The sequence below is a fragment of the Taeniopygia guttata genome, chromosome 3 (assembly GCF_048771995.1).
Source record: "Taeniopygia guttata chromosome 3, bTaeGut7.mat, whole genome shotgun sequence".
NCBI classification, from domain to species: domain Eukaryota; kingdom Metazoa; phylum Chordata; class Aves; order Passeriformes; family Estrildidae; genus Taeniopygia; species Taeniopygia guttata.
Genome location: NC_133027.1, coordinates 62829172 through 62854559, shown reverse-complemented (window position 1 = coordinate 62854559; position 25388 = coordinate 62829172). Strand labels below are relative to the sequence as shown.

At 38.7% G+C, this 25388-nt stretch overlaps 1 protein-coding gene across 4 annotated transcripts in view; it reads left to right on the top strand.

Moving 5' to 3' along the window:
* Positions 1–25388, top strand: part of AIG1 (androgen induced 1) — a 123313-nt gene that overhangs the window by 25401 nt on the left and 72524 nt on the right. Inside the window, exons 2-3 of one of the 4 annotated variants that reach the window (XM_002198035.6) lie at positions 10760–10915; positions 21841–21942. The exons of 1 other annotated variant lie outside the window; for it this stretch is intronic. In XM_002198035.6, the coding sequence (XP_002198071.1) occupies positions 10760–10915; positions 21841–21942 (258 nt within the window). The remainder of the gene's footprint in view (positions 1–10759; positions 10916–21840; positions 21943–25388) is intronic. 2 more of the 4 variants (XM_072926995.1, XM_032747321.3) reach the window with 2 other exon arrangements.

The window sequence follows — 25388 nt, the reverse complement described above, 5'->3', positions numbered from 1 at the left end:
ATTGGTTTACCTGTTAGCTAACAATCTTGTGTTCCTGTTGTGACAATAAGGCCAGTTTCTGACCAGGTTCTGGGATGATAGGAGTCTCCATCACAAGTATCCTTGCAGCAACATTTTCAGCTCATTTGGATGAGAACCCCCAAACTCTGGTTTGCTCCAGCTGGCCTGCAGACTCTTGTCAACACTCCAGTGTATGCTTGATGAGTTTCTAGTTAAAATCATCTCATCTGTGTGCAAAAAGTTGTCCGGTTTAATGACATACATATCTCAATAGATAAATAGTGTCCATTAGTTCACCATTTACTTCATACCAGCAAAGCAGGACCCGCCTGGGTTGTTCCCAGAGCTGCTGGGAACTCCCTGCCTCGCCAGTCCCTGACATGCAGTTGATTATCTTGTTAACATGTCGTGGGACTGCCTGTGGAGTTCTTCTATCGATGCCTCAGACTCCGGTGGAGCCGGGACTGCCCGGGGCGGGTTCCAGTAGCTATCAATCAATGATCTCATCTGTACAGAAACTGGCTGGGGAGTTCCCGGGACTGCCCAGGGAGTTCCTGGGGGTGACTCAGCAATTACAGCTGCTGGGCAATTCGGAGTGCCTGTGCATGTACCCACCGGTGCATGGAGGCAGGAGTGCTGGGAGGACCAAGAGCTTTTGCCGAGGCCAGTTGATGCTTGGGCATTTCCTGGCGTGTCCTGCTCAGCTGACTAGTAGGCTGTGTTCTTGGGTAGGCACAGATGCTTTTTGTTTTTTCCATGCCAGGCTGCCATGTTTATGAACTACTACAGGGTGCTTTTCCTGCTGTGGAAAATCAAAACCACCATGCTCATTGTCACCAGAACTGCACTTCAGCAAAGGTCTTTTTACTGGGGTGATCTGCTATTTTCTTACCTGCTACAACAGATGTTATTTGAGCCTTCTTTTTCTTCAAGAAGAAAGGGCTGCCTGTTATTGAACTTGTAGTGCTTACAGACTGAAAAGCATGTTCATTGCTGATGGAGAATATCTAAATCTCATAGGTTTGGAACCTGGTTTGATATCAGGTAGTTGTCATGAATTGGCTTCCCGTCATATGTAAGGGGTGTAAATTTAAACTTACATATAGTTAATCTCTTTTTTCTTTTGCAAATGAAATGAAAAGTAGTGAGTAAGCCAGAAGTACAGTAAACAGATATGTCTAGAAGCTTAGTTTGGAAACTCAAGAAACAGTTAAAGTTGGTTACAGTAAGAAAGAGTGAAAGAGATTTGAGCTGTGTCTGTGTTCATGAGCATGTAAGGCAAGATATGGTTCCATGCGGTTTTCTTTTTCAGACCACTCTCTCCAAAGACAGTCTCCAGGTAGCAGATTAGGTGGTTGTGCTTCTTCTACTCTGTGACCTGTCCTACAGGGATGCTGAGAAGCCAAGTGTACACACGTTAAAGTTGCAGCACATCAAACTTACTCATACAGAGCAAAACAAGGGGAAAATTAAATATATATATTTACCACTGGTGTTGTTCAAAATCAGTATTTTCTGTATGAAATGTGACGTAAGAGCAGTGAAGATGGGAGTGGTATAATGGAGAAGATCTCCAAAGTTATTAGAGACCTTGATAACTAGTTTGTTGGCAGAAATGGATCAGCTGGTCAGAATTTTAGTATTTAACTATTAAAGACACAGTACTAAAGAAGGTCTTTGAAAACTCTGATCACTGTTGAGCTGCATTAGAGGAGAAATATTTCTATTTACACTATTAGTACATACATACAGTAGTATGGCTGCATTTGGAGGGAATGAAATGTGTGTGCATTGGAAATGGCTATTTCTATAAGAGTGAGTGTAGGCACATCGAAAATAACCTTGATACAATGCCTGGAGAGCTGCCTAGGGGTCAGGACACCTGAGTTTACCCCTGGGGTGCCTTGCTGCCTAGGCCAGCTCATTTCCCCCTGCCTTACTTTCACCAACAACAACCAGGAAACAAATCCTTCATTTCCTCTGAGATTGATTAATGAGAAAGACAATGAAAGAAGAGAAGTGTTATCATCTGTGGTTGGAATGCCACACACCTAGTGAACGCTTAACCCCTGCTTGTATTTTTAATTTGAATGCAGTTAGTTTATATCAGGGGGTTTCCCATGGTTTCTTTAGAGATATGAGATAATGAGATTTTTTTTTCTCCCAAAATGCAACTCTTTAGAACAGTGTCTTGCTTGAAGTGCTGTGTAAAGAATAATCTTGTTTATGAGGACAGTGTTAGATCACCGTTCATTGAACTACGTGCTTTATAATTAATGTACAAAATAATGTCCTGTCTTTTTTTTCAAGTGGAGCTTGAATAGCAGCATCCTTTGCTGTGGTCTAAATAGCAGAAAATCCTTATCTTAGTAATAACTTCATTTGTGAATGTACTTTACCTATCATAAATTATACTTCAGCTGCTGCAGCAGTGCACAAAGGAAGAAGAGTTTAAGCAGAAGCTGAAGATGAGCCTGATCAGAGATTTGAGCTGTTTTCTACAATATGGGTTTGCAACTGACTTATTTGTGTATTGTTGGATGAATGACACAGTAGGATAAAGCCCTCAGTGTCTCCTTCCCATACCTTCCCTGGAGAGAAGGAGAATTGCCCAACTTAGATGCATATCATGTGAAAGCCTGTCTTTCTAGACTGGTGTGTGGAGTCATTCGTTACTATTTTCACAGTGCTCAGGAAAAAGCAAGAAGACCTTCAAAACCTTTTATTTCCTAAGCCATGCTAGGACAGCATGAGGTTGTCGTGTCTCAGAAGATTGTAGTGACTTTTTCATTTGCATTTCTAGCTCTGTCCCTATGTTGCTGAGGTACATTTGTAATGGCCTTATCTGAATTCAGCAATTTAGAAGGCAGCTCTTACCTTATTCGTTAAGAAGGGAAGAAATTAAAAGCAAAATCAGCTACTCTTTGATCAGCCAAAATTGCTTCCCTGTAGTGGTATTCAAACTGTATTTCTAAACATGAAAAAGTTGGTGCAATGCAGAAGATTCTGGGGTTTTAAGCAAACAATTTTTTTTAATAAAGTTTTGCACTTAATAAAATGTATTTTTTTTTTGGGGTAATTAACTTACAAACTACTAGGGGCTTTCCAGCCATGGGAAACCCTATCCTAAAGCTCATTTTAGCATAGACAGCTGTAGAACAAGTCTTACCTTCTTATCTAGCTATCCCAAACATTGTCTAGGGGGCTGCTTTTCCTGCCTTGACTGCAAGAGCACTGCTGCAGAGAGTGTACCAATCATGCTAAAATGTGTAAAATTACAATTTAAGCCAAAATAATGACATAACCTTCTGAGCAGTGTATAATCCTAATAAGATTAAGCTTTACCAAAGAAAAACATAAAATATATAACTTAATAAAATCATAATCTATTCTGAATAAACTGTATTATACATGTTTGCTGAATGGGTTATATAAATTTAATGCAATTACACTGTCTTATAAGCAGATACAATAAGTAGTAATGGCAGCTTTTCTATACACAATATAAGAGCAAGGAAGAAGCTGGGGATTATTAAAAATTAGTTTAGTAAAAACAATTAAAAAGATAAAGATAAAAACAGAATTATATTTTCTTAAGTACTACAACAATAAACTTCATGCTTCTTTGAGTGTATTAACCAAGATCAAAGTAAGATATATGAACATATAAGAAGTAAAATGTATGAACATCTAAGAAGAAGACTGACATGGTGTTGGAGAGGAATGACACAGCTGATATAATTGCAAAAGATTTGAGAAAATGTAGTACTTTCTCAGCATCTGTTCAAATTTTTATTCATATTTCTTTAGTACATTATACATTTGTCCATTCCATCTCTTCATTTAATATGTGGCAGTGGATTCCAGGCTGTTAGCACTTCTGAGCCAGATGGCATACACTCTCTCATGCTGAGATCATGTTAGAAATGTCATCTATGCAACTCAGCTGAGGTAGAGTAGCACTTTAAAATTAATTCCTCAGTTGTCCACTGTGGATTTTTTTTTAAATTTTTTTTTTCCTGGGGATATTGCACCCATGTAAAAAGAATAATGATTCTTCTGTTGTTGTCAAAGAATATAAGCATTTCCAAATATTTTTGCTAGTGTACCAAATTTCAGGTTAGTTTACTGTAGTAAGGAATATTTGTCCTTACAGAAGTACTTAAAGTATTATAAAAACTGCTTTAAAAACTATGTTAGCACAAATACATTATCTCTCCAAGAACTGTGCTGCATATTTTTGGAAATCATTACGAGACAGTCAAGAACCATGCTAAAACAGAATGGTCTGAAAGTTAACCTTTCCAGTAAGAGTAACAGGGATTTTCGTGGGTTAAGTGGAGGGAAGATGAAAAAAGAAAGGATGAGCCTGTTGAGTTACTTTTTTGTCTGTCCAGATTAAAACACATCTTGTATTCCAACAGGTATAATTTTAAAAGGCATCTCTTGTCATGGAAACACAAGATCTTGTTATCTTACATAGCTTGGTCCCCATTCCAAACTGTCATAATAAGTGCTTAAGCACTAGGAATTGAACAGTGTAGTACCTGTAAAAGCTAGACCCAAGAGTCAAACAATTTTTTCTTTCATGCATATTAATTTCCTAGTAGATTTTATTCTTTCATATGTTTATATAATCTCAGTGGTTTAAAATCCCATCCTTGGTTTTATTTGGACAATGCTGGTGGGCTTCAAAGAAAGAGACCACAGGAGGTTATGTAGAATGTAAAGAATTATATTTAAAGAAGACCCTGGATTTACATCATATGGTAAGGGATTAGGCATGTTTTATAAGCTGATTCATATCATATGATTAAACCATAAAAATGAAGTTAAATTTCCTACTAAGGACTAGTCTTCATGTGCAACATGCTGGGTAGAAGGGCCGTCCCCCCACTGAAGGCTGCAAAGGGAGACATGAGTCATTAGCTTGGATGAGGACAGCTGGATATTTAAAAGGCTGTCACTTTGTCCAGTTACTGAGATTCTAATGTCTCTTCTGATAGAAGTGTCATGTTTTACCAGTGTTGTTTTTAATTCTAATTTGTGTAAGTAAAAGAGAAAGGAGGGATAGGAGAAATACTTATTTCAAGGTTCCTAACCAGTAAACAACTCAAAGTCAAATAGATGGCGTTTGCATTAACTATTCCTTTGGCTTATTCTGTTTTCATTGCCTTGTGTGTTACTTTTTTTCCCTATATGATGTATTTGTGTTCTGATACTACTGTCTTTCGATGGGCCAGGGGCTCAACCTTTTTGTGTTGAAGTGACCTATGACGTTGAAACCTGCTTAAGAAACAAAGCAACCTAAAACTTGCATGGCACTTGCAGCTGGTGTGGAACAAGATGTGGTATGAGTTTTGCCTTTTTGCCTCAGCTTATTGTCAATTAATCTTCTGGGGCGATGCTTCTTTTTTACTTCTGACCTTTGAAATACAAGTGTTTTTCGCTATTCCTTGCACAGAAATAATGATTCTGAGTAGCACACAGTGCTTTTTCATGGTTCTTGCACCCTAATTAATTGTAGGTTTAGTGGTTAGATGTATTACGCTGTGTTTTAGTATTTAAAAGGCTCATGGTTCTTGCACTTTTTTATTTATGCCTCTCTTTCATTTGTCTGTAAACACAAAGATCTACCTTTTTCTTATCTGAAGTCTGTCGCTTCTCTGATACAAAGATTATAGGTTGTAATGTTGTCCAGCTTCTGCTTGCTATCATAACTAATAAAGATCAAGGAGAGGAGAAGTGAGAAGAAAAAGCAGTGTGCTTGAGTAGTGGTGGAATGGCAATGGGCAAGAACAATCAGTAGTTCCACGCAGTCAAGAACAGTAATATATTTATTAAGCAGCTACAACCCATGACTTAATTAGAAGCATTTTCTATTAAAAAAACCTTGTTATTCTCCATTTCTCATCCTGGACTTCCTCAATATGTTGCTACTACAGATAACCGAGCTGTTGTTACAGGATGCAGGCTCTCCACAGGTGCCTGCAACCAGCCCAATACACAGAACCACTTGAAACAGTCATCTTAACTGCTGAGGTATAGTACATTTATTTGTTACAGCAAGTAATGATGTCTAGAGGCTGGAGAAATTAAAGCTAAGGTGACAATGAGCAGTAATAGGTACTCCAAGGTTATAAATCATTTTCTGTTGTTTGAAGAGGAAAATCAGACCATGTTCTTTACATGACAGATTGTAAAATCTGAAATACAAGAGAAATTACAGCCTTCAGCAATTTGATTTTGCATGTTGGTAGAGCTTCCATCTTCTTGGTGAAGTGTCTTAAGCCTGAGTGGTTTGATGGGTCAGGTTATGTCTGTCCCCCCACCTTCGAGCTGGTGGCCTGTCCCCAGGGCGTGCCAGATGCCCTGAGGCTGGGACTGGCCCCTTGCCACACTGACTGCCCTGCTTCTGGCTGGGGATGGGCCCTGACTACCCCTCTGCCATTCCCTGCCCCCATGGATCAGTGAGGCTTCCCTGACACCCTTCTGTGAATTAGTCATCCTAGCATGTGGGTTATGTTTGGTTACTTAGTGCTTTTTTGTTATTTCTTGTGGATTTTGTGCATATTACTCCCATATTTTATTTTGGCAGTGCTGTCTATTTGCCAGCCTAGAATGAAGCCTTATTTCATAGAGGGCCACATGAAGTAAGTGGTGTTAATCTTGAAAATGATAACTTGAGGACAGTGATTTTTCATAACCACAGGTAGGTAGAGGAAAAATGACCCTTGAATAGTATTAGTGCTTGCAAAGGCTTTTCCAGTTCTGTCTGTCCTGAGTTCTAAGTTAGGAGTGCTTGTGATTATGAGAGTGAATTTAAAAGAAAATGAAATTCCAGATTCAGTGAATTTAATGGTGGATTTTCTGCCTTGGTAAGACTAGTAACAGAATTTTCATAATCTCAAGAGATCTTGTCCACACCATGGAACTTCATGGTGTGGTTGAGAAGGGAGTTTCCATGCCCTGGCAATAGATTTATGAGGAAATAGGTTTTCTGTTTGACTCTTAAGAAGTTAGTAGTACGAGGAGGTCATTAGCTGCAGTCCTTGTGAAAAAAACTGTCCTACTGAAGGAAGGTTTTATTTTCTTGTGGTAGACAAGACATCCAATTAGTTTATTCTATGGAATTCAACACATCTCACTGTGAGAAGATTTCGGTGCTGCTTGGTTTCATCTTAAGTTTATAGCTGTTTTTCTCCTGCAGCAACTTAACAAGTGTTTTCTCTGCTCTGACTTTTGTTTGCTGGCATCCTTTAGATGGCCATTGTTATTGTCATTACATTATCACAATTTAAAGGTACTGTAGGATCAACTCTAGTGGCAGTGGCCCCTTTAGGCTTCTAGGAGAAAAAGGATCAACAGTAAGTATTTTATACCTGTTCAGTTATTTTCTTGGGATTGCATTCTCTGCTTATAAGTTTCTGATTCTAGCTATACTATCTATCTATACTGTTACATGGTATAGGGAAGCTCTGTCTGTTTTCTGTCAAATTTGTTGTTTTCTAAATCACTCTTTTCCTTCAAGCTCTAGTTAGAGGCAAAACTGCAAAGTATTTCCTCTGAAATACTGAATTCCTCTAAATTGCTTACATTTCCCAGGGAAACTAAAAGTCAGCTGTTTAACAGCTTGAGGATGTTTCATGTATAGATTTACAACCTGCAAATTTTCAAAATAAGGTCTCTCTTGAAAATGTGATCCTAAATCTGAGGTAACACCAGTGCACCTTGGAGAACATTGTTTAGAAGGAGTTTCTATTTCCTTGCTGTGATTTTTTCACATCTGTTAAACAGCATTCACACCGAGGAGCATGGACTTAAAAACTTTGTTTCATACAAAAAACCACCAGTAGCTGCATGCTGTGCTTGTCCTACGCCAGACCCACAAAGGATATAAATCATTACTGATTCTGTTTAATTAATGTTGCTGAGACTCATGCAGCTCTGGAGGTCCTAACTTTAATCATAAGTGTTGATAGGTGTCAGAAGAGTTTTCTTGTGCATTCTAGAAAGGAAAGGAAGTAGAATGAATGGAGTGAATGTATGTACATTATTTGTATGACTAAGCTGTAACTGTTCCTCCCTGAACACTGTACAGTTTTTTCATTGACTCTGAGTGTTCTCAATAAAGATGTAATTTTCTCTTTCCTATATGAATTTTTATTTGTTAATGTTTTTGTAGAGTAGCCTGCTTCATACCTACCCTCTGAAATCTTTGGGTATTTCCCTTCAGGAATTGTCACTCCTAATTGGGATTTCATTCCCAATGATATCATTACAATTTCTCTTGAAGCTCTGTGTTCATAACAGGATAATAGGGAGAGAAGTTGCTCAGTTTGTGATTGATTAGTGGATGTACAATCTCAATTCCCTTGGAAAGTGGGCGTGTGATTGTTTGAGTCTGTGTTTCTTTGGAGAGGGACCATTTCAGGGAATTGTAGTTAGATCTGCAAACAATCCATTAGTCACTCTTCCAAGCCCTGCCAGCATAATACTGTTCCCTGCAGTACATTACTGAGTGTTTTGTCCAATATCGGTTTGAGTGACTCAAGCCATGAGGCTTCCACCACTTCCTCTGAGAAACTATTTCATGGTCTGATGGAGCTAACTGTTAGGAAATATTTCCTGGTACTCAGCCTAAACTTTTTAACACTCAGATTGATCTCATTACTGTTAGGTATACTTTTTTTCCCATCCCTGTCTTGTTTGGCATTCACACTCTTGAGCGAATAGTAGATGGTATCATACCTCCTCATAAGTCAAGCAAATGCATAATTAGTTCTTCTGTTTCAGCTCTCCAAAGAGGCCATCTGTTTGGTGGAAAACAGGGCTGAGTATGGGAAGATTTTTTTCCTACTAAGTACTTGTTTCAAACAAATAATATAAAAAAGTGCATTAGGAATTCTTAGTAGCTCCAAGAAACCCAACTTATATTTAAAAGGCTTTTCAAAAGTTATGTAGAAAATTGTAACATTTCCAAGCAGTCATTTAAAATAGTAATACCTTTTTCTAGCGCAATATACAGCTCTAGTACTAGTAGTCTGTCACATATCATGGCTTCAGGGAATGTTTTGTAATGTTGCTTCATCTATTTATCAAGCAAATTCTATGTAGCTACAGCCTGGAGAGGAGAAAGCAATGGCAACAGAATTGCAAGCAGATCCGGGGGCTATTTAAGAGTGTTTGTCATTCACAGCTTTACAGCCAGAATTTACAAGTGTTTGGGTCATATAAAGATGGCTGAGGAAGGAAGTGTACTTTAATCCATCCAATACTGGATGTATCCATAATATCTGGATTTCTTCCTTGTGGCCAACATATGTTTGGTATTTCTCTCTGTCCATCCTTCCTTCCTGCCTGCCTGTCTTGCCTTATTATGGTGTAAATTCTGCAAAGGTGTATGCAGATAATAAAAAATTGTATTTTGCAGCATCTGGGTGTATGCTATTCTTATTTCTTATGGGTAGTTTTCTGCTTGGTCAGAGACTCCTAGTTGCTGGAAAATTTAGGTTTACAGTAAGACTTCTAAACTAGGACTCCATGCTTGCTTTGAAATACATGAAGTATGAATTCTAAGCATATATGTGTTTATGTTTTTTGACTAATCACTGTGTAATCTGGGAACCAAGCCCGTGTTTTGTTAATTTTTTACCTGAGATTACCTGATGTGTGTGGGTTTGTAACCTGGGCTTCCAGTTTGGGGAGTAAATAAGCTGTGTGCACTTCCTCTGAACTGTACTAGAAAGGATGTGCAAGTCCTCCGGCAAGAGCATTCCTGGGCTAACTTATTACAGTTTTACTAAGCTAATTAAGGGAGAAAAACTCAGTGGGCACATTAAGATCGAGTCAAGTTTGAACCTAATCAGTGTATTCAGGTGATTAAACTAACAATTTAATATAACAGATAATCTTATATTGCACACAAATACGTAAATGCAAAAAAGGAAAAGTTAAGTAAATGACAGTCTGCCATCAGGAGAAGAAAGAGATTAATTCCTGCAGCTTTCTAGTCTAACCCTTCCTTCCTTTCCTGACTCAGTTGGCTGGGAGCCAAGTAGTCCCTCCTGTACTGAGCCTAGATACGGCTCTGTCCCTTCCTTGTTCTCTCTCTTTCCTTCTTCCTCCTATGGGATAAACATCTTGGACCACATTAGGGGTTGGAGCCTCTTTTGGAATCTTTGCCTAGCTCCTGATACGCTTCCCCCCAAGGCTTTGCAGATCTGGGCTAGCCTGGTAACCTGAGGGGGCTGCGGGGGGGAGGGGGGGTAGGGGGGGTAGGTGTATCACTTTCCCTTCTGCTCACAGGGAGCATTCCTCACTTTTCTGCCTCGGAGGCAATTGATTTGGTGATGAGCTGTATGGAGTGACACAGGAAGGGGTGGCTCCAGTTCAGTCCTCAGCAGGTAGCACATATCTGAGGTCAGTGTGGAAAGCCACCTCTGAAATGGTCCTTCCACTCACATGGATTCCCTCTATAGATTAGGAGCAATGTGCATGCAGGACTTTGAAGCACACGTGGCTTTTATGTGAATAAACTCAACCCATATTTCAGGGACTGATGTATTCCCACTCCCCATGTCAATTCTGTGGCAATATTCCTCATGCATTCTGTGGCAATATTCCTTATATTCCTCACCCTGTGTCTGACCTGTACTCTGCCAAAGGGCTGGTCTTCTCTGTTCAAGAAAAGAAGAAATGGGAGAAGGAACACAGAAAGATTAAGATGCATTCAAGAGTGTGTTTCCCTTCCATGCAGGTTATCCAGGCTGTCTTTTTTGGGATTTGCGTCTTGACTGACCTGTCCAGTCTCCTCACTAGAGGGAATGACAGTCAAGAGCAAGAGAGGCAGCTGAGAAAACTCATTTCCCTCCGTGACTGGATGATGGCTGTTCTAGCTTTCCCTGTGGGAGTGGTAAGTACAGTGTTAATCTGTGCATGTCTTTGCAAACTGGGTGAACAGTGTTACTTACTGAATGTTTTCTTCCTGAAAGATTTTTTTCCATCACTATACAAAATACTACACAGAAAGGGAAAAATGGGAGAGATGATTTTACTACTCTTTTGTTTTTCACAGGTGTAAGGGAACTGAATATACAATGGGTTGCTGAAGTAACTTTTGGTTCATTATAAAAAAATCATGTTACAATAGGAACTTGATTGTACAAGTAATTTTATATGTGTATTGTACCAGCAGCATCTTGAGATTCAATTTAGACTTTTTCTGCTCAACATGTCATCATCAGGAGTAGTGAAAGTGCTGACTGTGGCATGTTTTACACCATAATGACCTGAGGGAATCTGGGCTGTAAGACATTTTGACATGGGCAAGAAGAGTAGCAAAAGTCCAGGTTGCTCCTTGTTAATTCCACAGGAGATTCAGAACTGGCAGAACAATTGAGGCAGAAAAAAAGGGGTTTTGTTAGTAATGTTAAAAAGGACACAGAAGGTATGTGAAAATGTGGGGTTGACATATCTTTTTTCAAAAGAAGAATATTCTTTGGATCAGGTCTTGCTCCACTGGGACATTGCACACCACTTTCAATGGCAAGAGGTGGTCAACGTCTTTACATAGCTAATAAAGCTGCTAAAAATCCAAAATTTTATGAGATTTACATGGAAGTGTCATCTGTGTCAGTCTAGTTTCAAGCTTAGGTTGAAATGCAAAAATGTGTGAACATTTCGTTACAGTTATTGCTTTTTTTGGAATTCAGGATCAAACATTAATTCTCTTTTTCTTATTTCATTGTACAGTAGTTCAAAATAAATTCACTAGAAGCAGATATTTTTCATGGACTATTAGAAAGCTGTATGAGGTCTTTAAAGCTGTACTTTCACAACAGCTGATCACTTTCTGTCAGTTAACAGCAGCTAACATATCAATCTATCACTTATAATTTCATATATTCAGTGATGCTTCATTAGAATTTCATTTCACCATTTATGTGGAATTTCACAATACATGAGGAAATACAGAATGCTTTTGCAAAGTTACAAAAGGCAAAGCATATGTGAAACACTGCAGGTACTTCTTTAATAAAAACCCAGCTGGTAGCCTCCCTTATTATACTTGCTGGGCTGCCTTTTGGGAGCTGCCACAATTCATGTTGGGATAGCAGACTGCAGTTTTCCAGCAATGGTAGAGGAAACTGCATCAGGTAATACAGGTATTACCTGTGCATGGACAAGTTTGCAAATATGCATTTTATGGGTACAGAGATTTATGTTGCATTTGTGTTTTTAAGGGGATAAGGAGTTAGAGGTAGTTGTGATACAGATTAATAACAGATGCTTTTTCTACTGTGTTGATAGTAGAAGTAGAAGAAAAAGGAGAAAAACTTCACACTATTTGTCTTTAAATATTTTAAGTGCCTTTTTCACTCTAGAAGTGTACTTCATGTGCATCCAAGCATACCCTCCCTGGGTCTTTCATACCTCTCAGGATTCAGGGATTCTTTCTTGCCATTGCTTTAGCTTCATACTGTTGTCAGTGTGCTCCTCCACTCCTGCAATGCTCCTGACCTTGACATTTCTCAAGATCTTGGAGAATTTCAGCTTCTCTTTGTCTTGGCAATTCTTAGGATTTCTTTTCAGGGGATGTTTCTCACTACACAAAGACTCCTAGTTAGCCACTGCCTGCACTACAGGTGTTGTTGCAACATTGACAAGTTAGCAGTTCCCAAGAGATCCATCACATACCTGGAGATAGCTGCTTTCCCAAGGGTTTCATACAAGAGCAACTTATGTCTTAAACAAACATAGTAATGAATGGCTGTGCTTATTGTACAGATATGCTCCATTTCCAAGGGTTACCTTTGTGTGATGAGGGGGAACAATTGTTTACAACTTTACTTCTTACTAAGAAATCCTAAAATGGTTGTTTTTGTTGTCATTTCTTTTCCTGGCTACTGAGAGACAAACAGCAGCACCTCATAACTTTACAATGGTCTCATCTCCTTCCTGAAACCTGATCCTCACCAGCAGCAGAGATCTCACCACACTGCAGGTATCACTTGCCAAAGCCTGGCCAGTGCCTGAGAGACTGCTAGGCACTGCAGGCTCTGCTTTGGTGGGATAGAAGAATGCAGGGCCCAAAAGTAGCAAACATCGAACACAGATGTTGTTGTCTGAAGAGCTATTTATGTGGAAGAAAATATTGAAAGTTTGCTATGATGGAGGTTCTCATTAGAAGGAAGTTATTAAACACTGGAGTGTCTCCCGAAAAAAAAGTTAAAAGTTCCCTTGTTTCTCATATTTTTTAACAGCTTCCTCACTCCAGAAAAAAAAAAAAAAAAAAAAGAAAAAAAAAAGAAAAGAAAAAAGAGGAAAAGAATTGTAAATGCAAACTTTCTTTCCTTCAGACTCACCCGCCTAGCTCTCTGTGGAGCTTCTCAGTGGTTTCCAGTAGTGACACCAGGGAACCTTCACACATAAAAGTTGGGCAGATGTGAATAAAATCTTTGTTGGGTTTCTAATGTAATAGTAGTGGTCATGCTTAAGTACTTGTCAGTTACCTTAACATCTAAATTATTTTTATTGCTCAGTGTTTTACACAGGGCATGTTTAGGCAATAATGCAAATACTAGGGGAACATTTTAAAGCCTAATAACTGCAGCTTTTCAAGAGCAATTCACCACATTTTTTTCTGTATTTCCTGCTTACTGGAGCCCTTGAGATGACTTATTCTGAAAAACAGATGAGAAAAGGGGTATCCACTCCCAAGTTAAACAATGATGTGAGAAAAAAAAATGTAACTAAGTTCTTAATTTTTAAGACTTCCTAAAAAACTAAACACGCAAACCATCTGGGAAGTCTGACCACCACTTCTTCCCACCTTCCAGAGGAGGGAGAAAACAGCCCAAGGGTAAATAATCTCCTTGGCTTCACAACAAATCAAATCTTCCAAACAAATCCAAATCACATCTCTCCAGTGTTGTGATTTGCATTGGGCATCTTCAGGGGCTCTGATAAAACTGAATTGCCAACCTATATTTCACAGGAGAGTTAAGAAATGAATATGAACCTCTTCTAAGGACATAATGCCCACTATTTACCTGTTGTTGCTCTTTTTAGGACGACCCTTCAGAGAACCAAATCAGAAATGAACACATTAATTTTCTGTGCAGTAAACCCTTATGCCACAAAAAGTCTGTGGGCAACACTTCCTAGCCTTTTTTAAAGTTTGTTCTAAGCCTGCAATTCGAATGCTGAAGAGATTAAGAAGCATCCATTGAAGAAAATTGCTTGCATAGGCATTTTAGAAGTTCATTACCAATTTTCATTTATAATTACTTGTACTTGCCATCTCTTTATCTGTGTAAAGGAGATTTATATTGAGAGTAATTTACACTGCTAGAGTGATGTGAGACATGCTTAAAGTCAGACATTACACCAGTGGTTTAGCTTATCCCTACTTTTTTTCTGTTTGTTTGACATAGATCATTAAGTTTCTACGATTCTATGGTTAATTAGTGTTTTGGTTTTATCAATGTGTTTCTTGTAATTTGTACTGAACAAAAGGAAGAAGAGATAAATCAGGCATTTCTGGTTTTTTAAGACTGTGTTTAATAAAAATACAAAGAACAAAAATTGATCTTGTTACATATTTAAAGAGAGATTGCTGTCTAGAAAATCACAAACTCTACCACAGACATTTTATATAATGTAGCATCAATAGCTGTGTTTGAATCTGAGTCTAAACTGACCAGAATTACCTCATTTTTTTCTGTTATACTTTTATGGGTTTAAAAACCTGTGATACACAAGTGAGAAAATCAGGCATGCTTTCTTATTTCATGTTTCTCTGTACTAGGAGAGTCAAAAGGAAAGCTGATCACCCTTCTGTAGATCATCAATCGTGCTGATTTACGATCTTAGGCCAAGAAAAGATGTGTAGGCATTTGCTGCAGTTTCCTAGTTACCTGGTTACTTGACCAGACTATAGCATAATTTTATTTCCATAACTGACTCAACTATGAAAAAATCTCTTCTAGATTTTGCCTTCATCTATTGTGACAGGATGATTTGTGATGGGATAATTAGCAAGTAGTGGTACAATTGCCCCCTGAGATTTGTTCTATGAGACAGATTTTCCCTGGGTTTTTTTCCCCTCACTCCTTGTGATTCTTGTCACTGGTGCTTTTCAAATCCCTGTGGTGTATTGTGCTAGCTCTCAATCCCATCTAAAGACAGCACTATGCCAAGTTGTAGCTACTGTGGTCTGCCTTTAGCAGCACTTTTCTTCTAGATGTAATACCTCTAACTGTCAAAGAAGTTCACAAACAACATATTTATACTCACAGTTAACCACAAGTGTCTTGGGAGATAGGCAGAAAGCTTACCTTTAATTGTACTTATAAGAAATTGTGTCAGGGTCACAAGGGTCGGGGTTTTTTTTCTTTGTCATTATCATCCAGGAAATGACTGAACTGTGCAGCCCAGCCAAACCCAAAAACACATAGTGTAGGAAAATAAAGTTCCACTGGGTTCATTCTTCGTTTGCATAACATTTCTTGGTTGGACTCATGTAAAAGTGCAAATTGTATAATTCTTTTTGTTGGCTTTCCTTTCTTAGTTTCTCTTTGCTTCCATTTGTAGTGTTTTGACAAAGCCACTTGATTTCTCTTTTGAATAACTGTCCATTTCCCAACTTGTCCTTTAAAACTTTTCCCTTGACAGGGCCACATGCTGTGCTTGTGTCCTCTGAAGCTTCAGAGACAGAGGACAAACACTTGAGGAATACCTCCTTAAGTGGAAAGGCAGCAGTTTGTTTTCAGCCTTATTTTCTTTTTCTGCTGCTCAGTATTTGTTCAGCAGTCTTTCAGATGTCTGTAATAAGTGAGCTATTCTACATTTTCAGGTTCCAAGGTCTTCTGGCAAATCTGAAGTTTCTTTTGGTCTGTAATGACTGGACACTAGATAACTAAACATTACAGTTAGATAGAATCATTACAGATCCTAGATAGTTTAAGCCACAAATTAGGGACTTTTCTGTTCTATATGTTGCTTAATTTTATGTTTAACCCAGTACTATATTTGTAAATCTGTCAATCTTAGGAGACTCCTGTGCAAAGAAATGTAAAAAACAATTTCTGGTGCCTGTTTTCTTCCTTGAATTCAGAATCTTGAGCGTGTCTACAGAGGAAATGGAAGCACAAGAGCTGAAGTTCTCTTTGGGGCTTATGTAGGTGTGAGAGGCTGGAGAAAATGAGTTCTGGCTCATTACAGCTAAAGGAAGGGAGGAAGAGGGGCAGAGCAAATCCTGTGTAGGTGGGATGATGCACTGCTCCATACCACACCCCCTGAAGCCTCTAATCCAGACCCAGACTGGTTGTTAGCCACTGGCACACACAGGTATAAAGACTGCTGGTATGACAGAAAGAAAAATGGGGAGAAATTCTGAAAAGTGCACGATCCGAAATGGTGTCAGTTGGATGGGTAGAAGCCCATCAGAAGTGGGATCATCCAACCCACATCTTAAATGACTAAGTAGACTCCATCACTCAGTTGGCTGTCTTAGCTGAGGAAAAGGAAGCAGAACAAGAAGAGAAATGGAGATATTTATTGGAATGTTTGCATATGAAGCATGGCCACTCTGGGATGAAAGACCTGTTAAGAGAGGTGGTAAGTAGAGGATGGCCTGTCACCCGAAGGGCTTGTGAAACAGTCATTTCTATCTGCAGCCAGTGCTGCACCTAGACTGGAGAAGCACCCCCTGCACCTAAGGATGGGAAAGGGGTTGTGGGAAATTTGGCAGGTAGACTGCTTTGGTCCTTTTAGCAAATCAGAAGCAAAATAATATGTGCTGATAGGCATTCAAATAGTGTCAAGTTAGGTGCAGGCTAAAGCAGTGGCATGGTCTACAGGGGAAAGTACTGTGAAAGGATTAAAAATTATGATGCAGTTTCCTTCCTAACAGCAGTCACTTCACAGCAGGAATAGTCCAGGAATGGGCGAAAACTGAAGGGGTACTGTGGGTGGTCCACACCCCCTACACCACATCCACAAGCCAGTGGGATAGTAGAAAGGACAAATGGTCTCCTAAAATGGTTTTTGAGACCTCAGGATCCAAAGGTGTCTCATTAACTGTGACCAAAGCCAGTGACCCATGGAGAGTAAGTGGATGTCCATGACTTAGAGCATTTTGTCCCATGACACCTACCACGCCGTACAGAAACAAATGGACTGATGACCCCCAGAACCCCATACATTTTCCTGGCCAGCCAGTACTGGTAGGCCTCCCAGCTGCTGGGGAAGTCCTGCTGGTCTTAAACACCCCCTTGAACATGCATGCATGAGTAACTACAGATGCCCATGACAGAGAACACAAAATTAACAGCAGATTCTTATTTTAAAAAGTGGGGTGAAGTAGGACTGGGTTTTCTTTTCTCTCTCCTTCTACAAGTATTCCATGTAAAGATGTGGTTGTGAGAACTTGAAGTGGCAACAGGACTGAAGATTTACACAGTTCTTTGCTGCAGTGATTGTTTGTATATGTTTTTCTCTTAATATGTTTTGTGATACTTATATTCATATCTGTTTTGCCTCAGTAGTTTTGCAGTATGATTATAAATGTCACAAGCATTGTTTTAGGCTGTTTGTGTCTCCTCTCTTGTTGCCACAGCAGGTGGAAAAGATTCCTTCCTGAATTTAGCTTGGAAGCTCAGACAGGATTTCATATGATTATGAAATCAGATTTGTATACCCCTTCCTACCTCCTCAGAACATGGTATAAAATTACTTCATATTGAGAAAGAAGTGTAGTTTGATGCCAAAGGATCCACATGTAGTAGTGGAAAGCGATGTATGAAGCATGATCATACAGAGAAGGGGATTGACAGAGACTAAGGCGGCAAGTGGAAAGTTTTCTCCAGCTGTAAGCAAAGAAGTCCTAAGTGGTCAAGATGTAAGAAGAAAGGATTTCAGGTTTGGAAACCAGTGATGCATTTAGTAAATTAGGAAGGTATTTGGTTTGAGCCCAGGACCCTAGAAGAATATGCTAAATAGAAAGGAATGGTTCAAGTGTTTGTTATACTTTTAATCCCCCTGAGGTAACCAGACTATTAAGTAGTAGAACTTTGACTTGGTATAACTTTCCCATAGTGCACCCTGATATTCCCCCTTATCCTGGCATTTGGATCTCTAGCATTGTAATATGATAATTGACTGTCATATGAGCCCTGGGGACCCACCTGAAACCACGCTGGTGGAAGGGATAAGGGTGGTAATACAGGAAATGTGTTTGGGTTACAATGATACCTGGACTTGTAAGATAATCAGCTCCAAAATATAAGGCGGCCTAACTGTTGAAAATTTGCCTTATCCTTAAGGTTTGTATTTTTTGGTGAGGCGTGCAATCACATTGCAATAGAGAATCTTAAGTTGGACTCATTAGGCCATTTTGGAGCTCAACTTGCAAGTCCAGTAAGCATCAAAATGATTTTATTAGACTGTCTAATCCTGGATAAATTGTTATTACATGGGCAAGGAATATGTGAAATGCTGAACCTCATCAATAGGAAAATGCTGGTTTACGCAGCACAAGCAAAAGTAAAGAAAATTGTCCACCAGTCTGCTGAACTATTCCAATCACTGCAGCTGAAAACTGGTTTCATGAACTCTTCCCCCTAGATCCTGATTTGCATATTTCTTGCCATCTCTGGAACTCACAGGGTGAGGAATGATGGCTTGCATAGGGTGGAATACCTATACTGACTGGACTTCTATTTTTGATTATTGAACTAGCAATTGTCTGCTCTATGATTTCTTGTGTCTTTCCTCTTTTTCCTCTTTTTTTCTCCCTCTCTCTGCTAGGTTAGAATCCCATTACTGCCACCATGGAAGAAGAAGATCCCATTTCCCATTGTTTTGGTTCCAGTCATTGTTTTGAGCCTCAGGGTCCTCTACTTAAAACAACAAAAGGGACTGGGGCAGTGCATGTCTTGCATAGGTGGGATGGTGCACTGCTCCATCTCCCACCCCCCTGAAGCCTCTAGTCCAGCCCCAGAATGGCTATTAGCCACTGGGACAGCAAAAGCCCCACCAAAGGGGGAATGCTCCAAGAAATCAGGGCAGATAAAAGCAGTTGCATAGGCACATGTGATCACAGCCCACTGTTAGGATTTCACAGTAGCTGAGATCACATTGGAATTCAAGCAACGTGCTTTAATCTTTCTCTCTTCCTCCCCCCATTTCTTCTTCTCAAAATCTGGGTAACTCAGAGTTGGATGGTTTGAAGTTCTCTAAGCCAGTGCCTTGTGAAATGCTTGATTTTGATTGAATATTGCTTTAAAATTTGCCAAGTACTCCTATTTTCTAAAGTTTGTGAATGAAAGTTTGTTGTTTAACCTCCTGGGAATGTTGTCTCGTTTATCTTGTGTGCTGCCTTGGGTATTAAAAAAGCATAAGAAGCTCATCCTGCAAGTCCAGGACTTTACAAGAGGCAGTGTAAAGAAGCAGCTCACTTGTGTCATGGTCTGGCACTACATGATCATGTGAGATCTTAGCAAAGCCCAGCCCAAATAAAAAGTCTGCCAGTGGCAAAATGTAAGCATAGTAGAGGGGATTTAAAAGTACCAGACCAACAGTTGCTCATTAATCAAAGTAAACAAATTCAGAAGCAGCCAAAGTAACTGTGTCACAATCCCTCATTATAATTCCTTTATATAGTTAATTTTTATAGTTTATTTTATCCAAATGAACTAATTGTAGAAAAGAGTAAGGTGAACCATTCAGACACGGGAAAGACTCTTCCCCAGGGTGTTGTGTTAAGTCTCGTATCAGGTCATCCTGTGGGACAGGTTAGTTCTGTAACACGTTTGGTTTTGCGCACTTCCTTTACCTTATGTCTGCCTTGTGATAGTGCTTTGCTAAGCAGCATTTGCCGTCTGTAGCTCCAGATGGCTGGAACCAGCTAGGCTGATCCTGTTCCATCGGCTGACTTTGGTTAAGGGACAGATGGCACGTCCCCTCTTTTCTTGTCTTTACCTCCTTGACAAAGTCTATTGTTTTATTCTGCTCTACACAAAAATCTCAGGTCAAAACATACTAGCTCTGTTGTTTTCAGTGTAATAAAGTTCAACCTAATCCTGTTTGATTTTTCTTGTTTTCAGACTTCCTTGGAAAAAAACATTATCAATCTTGGTCTTTATATGCCTGAGAAGATGTTTTTATGCCCCAGTTGATCTTAGCAGGTTCTCAGAGACCCACTGTGATAATACATGACTTCTAGGAAGCCTATAGAGAAGAGGATACTTAGCTTCCATTTTTCCTGCTGTTCAGCTATTCATATCTTGGCATTTACGTGTCAGCAGGTGCGTAAAGAGCTGCGTTGTGCCAATGCCAAGACTGCCCCAGAAGAGTGATTTCTTGTAGGGTACTTTACACTTGCGATATTTTTTGGACTGTCCGTCATAACTTTTTTTTTTTTTTCCTGGCCTCTGTGCACTAGTCAAATAGTCCAAGCTTATTCTGAGCAGGCACCGATAGCTGTCGTAACAGATGGACAACTGTGCTGGAAACCAAGAAATTATGTACTGTATGCACACTGAGGGAACAGTGTACTGATTCAGGTCATTCACATAACTGGCTGGCCGAAGTCTGCATGTTTGTGGTTAGAACAAGGTGCCAATTGATAAACTGCAAACCTCAATTTTAGCTTCCTAAAGTCAGAAGCTAATGAAATAACATATGCCTACATTATTATACACGCTAGTAGTTTGCAGGATGTGCTATGCTCACACGATATTTCTTTCGCTGATCCTATAAATGAGCTGTAAGATCATGACCCACATCAGTTTGGATGTAATGGAATACTTCCCTTCTATCTCACTGAAAGTCCTATCTTTTGGTTCTCAACCTTTAAACTTGGATTTAGCATTACTGTTTAGAGATCCTCTGTAAATGGTTGTTGAAAAGCTCCTAGCCCAGGTATTGGGTTTTACTGCTATAAACAATAAGCCTTTTTTATTACTAAAAAACTCTGACTCAAATTCAAGGTAAGAAAGCAATGGTGTTTTAATTAGAAAATTTCTTACTTGCCACAGCTAAGGTAAGCTAAAACTATTACTTCTGTACGTTTTTGTGGGTTTGTATTGTCTTTGCCTTTCAGACATCAGGATAACTTGAAAGAACATGTGAACACTTTGGCAAAAATTTAGCCTGCTGTAACTTTATCTGATCCATTTGTCCTGATCTCAGTCCACAGGAGATAATGGTCTTTTTCTGGGCCGCTAGTAAATAGTCTCTGAGAAGAACCAAGCCAACTTTCATATTGACAAATAAGCAGGATACTAGACCTCTTTTCTGTGGATCCTAGTCTGTGAAGTGTGTGGAGAGTCATCAAAGGTTCCTTGGTTTTTTTTTAAAGCTGCCTTGATGGCTGACACAGAAAAGCGCAAATATGAATTTAAAGGCTTCTGTTGAGGAGTGAATGTTTCACATTGATATGTTGTATAAATTCCAAGTGATATTTTAGTTGATTTTCCATTTGTTTTCTGTCCTGTTTGTGGAGAAACACTATTTATGTGCCACATCTGCTACTAAAGTCTAATTCACTTGTAGTTTGGCCCCAAGCACGTAAGTAAAAAAATGAGGGTTTTTTTTTTTCTAGCTAAAATTTAAGGAAAAAAAAAAAAAGAGAAGAAAAGTTCTAACCTCAGTGAATGCAAAGGGTAATCCAGATTCAAACTGTTGATTATAACGGTATTTGGTCACAGAACAATAATGCCTATGTCTTTTCCTAAATCCTTTGCTAAGGGACCCATTTTGGTACCTAAAGAATGCAACTAATTTTTCAGAAGCATATATTTTAAAATGTCTTGTCTTTTTTTTTCTCCTTAGTTTGTTGTGACGATGTTTTGGAGCATCTATATCTATGACAGGGAACTGGTTTACCCAAAGCTGCTTGATAATTTTATACCAGCATGGCTCAATCACGGAATGGTGAGTAAAGTAATGTAAACACTTCCTTGCATAAACAAAAGTGTAAGACACTGATTTCTCTGTGCATGATTCTGCATACTCTTGGTGCTAATCCGCTCAGAAGTGATTAAGGAAGGTGAGTTGCAAGGAATAGTAATATTTTACCTTCCTTGACTCCCGGAGTCATATTTGAATCCTTATTAGGTTGAAACTGGAGATTTGAACTTAGGTGTCCTACATCCCAGGCTTGTTGTGGGGGTCAGCTCTTTCCTGTATAAGGTTGCTTTCCCAGAGAAATGTCACCATGGTCATGAGGAAGAGGCTGTTCCATAAAACAGAAGTTCTGAATTTCACAAATCTTGCTCTAAGGTGACAGAAACACTTATTTTAATGTTTCTTTACCAGTCTACCAAAGAATAATTCATGATGAAAACCTTTTGGTTAAAATCCTTTTTAAAAAGAATCTCTATTTTTTGGATTTGTGTGTTTTTAGAAAAATAACTCAAGCACACCTTGTACATATGTAGCAGAACCTGTCTGAATATTTTTAATAATGTGGAATTATATGTATCAATGCAAAGCTTTAAAATTGATGCATTGGTAATCATAAAGTTAGTTTCTTGACAAGAAATCTGACCTTTTAATCCCTCTTTGCTGTGTCAAGTCAGACATTCTTTCTCTTAACCATATATTTAAATGCAAGGGAAAATTAAGGCCACAATTTGCCATCAGGTGCTTTCCACTGTTGATGCAGCATTTGGAGCTGAAGAGTGTTGTATTTGCTTCTCTAGTTGCATCTGTGCAAAATATTTCATTATTACTTTGTTGTCCTCATCAAGATGTTGCAAACCATTTGGCACTACTTTTCATCAGTAGACGACAGCTTGTGTGCACTTTATCCCCATGGCAGATCAAGATTTTTCCACCATTTCTGTGCTTGATAAATTTTGGTCTGTTGTGGAGTGGGGGAGATGACACTGCTCTTTATTTGTTCCCCAGATTTTGTGTCAAAGGACCAGTATCAGAGTTGTTACTGACAAGAGGAGCATCAGCTTCTGCTAGATACTGTACTGTTTTAAGATGTTTTGAAAGGAACAGCATGATATTATATGTGCTGAGGAAAGAGTCTGATGACTCCTGCTATGTTTGTTCCAGCTGTCCTCCCTTGAACTTTGAGGTTACAAACTGAAAACTTGCAAACACTCCTAAACCATGTGCATCTTGATTTTTTCCCCATAACAGATCAGTCCCAGCTCTGATGACATTTCTTTCAGGTGACATTCCATATACTGGAAGTGCCTAACCCATAACATTTTTCATGAATGTACATTGTGAAGCAGTTGGCAGCAAATGGCCGTAGGTATTCAGGAAGTCTACTCTGTGCCGTAACTAAAAGGCTTCTCAAGCTCATGTTGCTTTGTAGAAATGTATACTTAATGAAATATGTGAAGAGGTCATTTGTTTGAGATTTTTGGGCATCATAGAGTTTGCTGAAATGTATTGTGTCCAAATATTTTAGACTTTTTTTTTCTAACTTAAAATATTGTAGCAAGCATTTTTGAAAGACTTTTGTAAAGAAATTGGTTTCTGTGTCAGTCTCCATATATCCAAGTGTTCTTCAGTTAGATCACAAGGGAAGTTTATGGCTCTGGGGCTTTTCACCACATTTAGTACATTCTTTCTGATGTTATATCCATCATTTTATCCTCACCAGCTTTCATGCTAATTAATTCTGCTGCATTGCTCATCGTAGTATGAGAGGGTTATTAAACTACCTTGAGAATGCTTGCATTTCACTTAGCAGTAGTTAAAATTTTGACGTGGCAAATTTTAGAGACTATGATAGAGGCCCACTTGGTGAAAGGGTAGGACCTCTGGGAATGCAATTTAGGAAAGTCACAATCCCTGACTATTGCTTTATACTGAAATAAATATTTATTCCCATGTATTCCTGCACATTTTGACAGCAGTTGTGCACATGGAATGATAACTATTCTTAAAGCAAGGGTGGCCATGCTGGAGCCGAACCTTGCACAACAAAACTCACACAAGAGACTCTCAGCTGTCAGTGAGAGGTGGGTTGTTTAGCTTCTGTCACATTGCTGATTAATCCCACTTTTGTGTGAGCTTCCCACGATATATCTGGTACAGCTCCTAAGGATCTGACTTCAAGCATTACTTAACCTGTGAACACTCTATCCAGAATTTTTTCACAGCAGTTTCCCCAAGTTTCCCCAAAATATTTTTAGGACCAAAAAAAAAAAAAAAAAAAAAACCAAAAAAATCCAACCACCTTAAAAAAAGTTTTGCACAATTAAAAAACTTTCTACTGTATTATGATCAGCTGTAGAAACTTGCTCAAGTGTCAGCATCAACCTCCAAAATCCATAAATAGAAAAGGAGTGAAAAGTCATTAAATCTAGCTGTAATAACAGCAGTCATATTTCCATTAGTAATATGGGCATGTATTAAAATATTTGAGAGTATTCATACTTTAGAAGGATTTTAATATAACTGTCTTGAAGGCTCTGTGAAGAAATGGTTTGAAGAGCTTGTCCAATTCAGTGCCTTAACCCAGGAAGAAGTGGTTTGGGCTGCAGTGCCTGCTGCTTTTTAAGCTTATAGTAATTAGTTCTCCTTCTTTTTTTTTTTTACTCCTTTCCTATCCTTTTTTTATAGTTACAACACCATCTATATCTAAACCTGTATTTTCTGGAACACACTGTAATGTCTTGTTAATACTCAGAGTACCAGTCCTTCATAGCAACACTTTTTCAACATTAAAAAAATCAGAATTATAGAAGAACTTCCTTGCTAGAAATGGGAAGCATGAAGGAAATGGACCTTGGAAATATGCAGTCTCATTAAGAATTCAATTTTAATATTTTTATAAATTTTCATAGAAAAAGAGGAGAGGCTTGTTGCTATGCAAAACTTATTCAGCATAAAATTGCATATAGTTTCAATAACATCTTTCTATTACATATATATATACATACATATATACATATATATATATATATATATATATATATATATATATATATATATATATATATACACCCACACCCTTTAATAGTTACAAATATAATTCCTACAATTATTTCCCAAATAATGTATTTGGAAAAATCTGTTTATAAAGTGGTACCTTATGGTACCAGATAGTACCTCATATGTGCAGATTCATACACCTGTGAAAGTTATCACCAACAGAGTTGTACTGTGCTATAAAACTGATATATTGCATCATCATAGTCAGTTCATTTATCCATAACCAATGGTATCACTATGACTTGATAAATGACCATGGAAATCAATAGCAGGGTTGCTGCTGATTTGACCAACACAAGGATTTAATTTCTGTTGTTTATTATCCAAAGGAGCACATTTGAGTAGCTGAAGCTAAGCTTCTGTCTGCAGATATAACTACCTGTCTAAAGAGAGTTGTTGGAGAGTAGGGCTGTGTC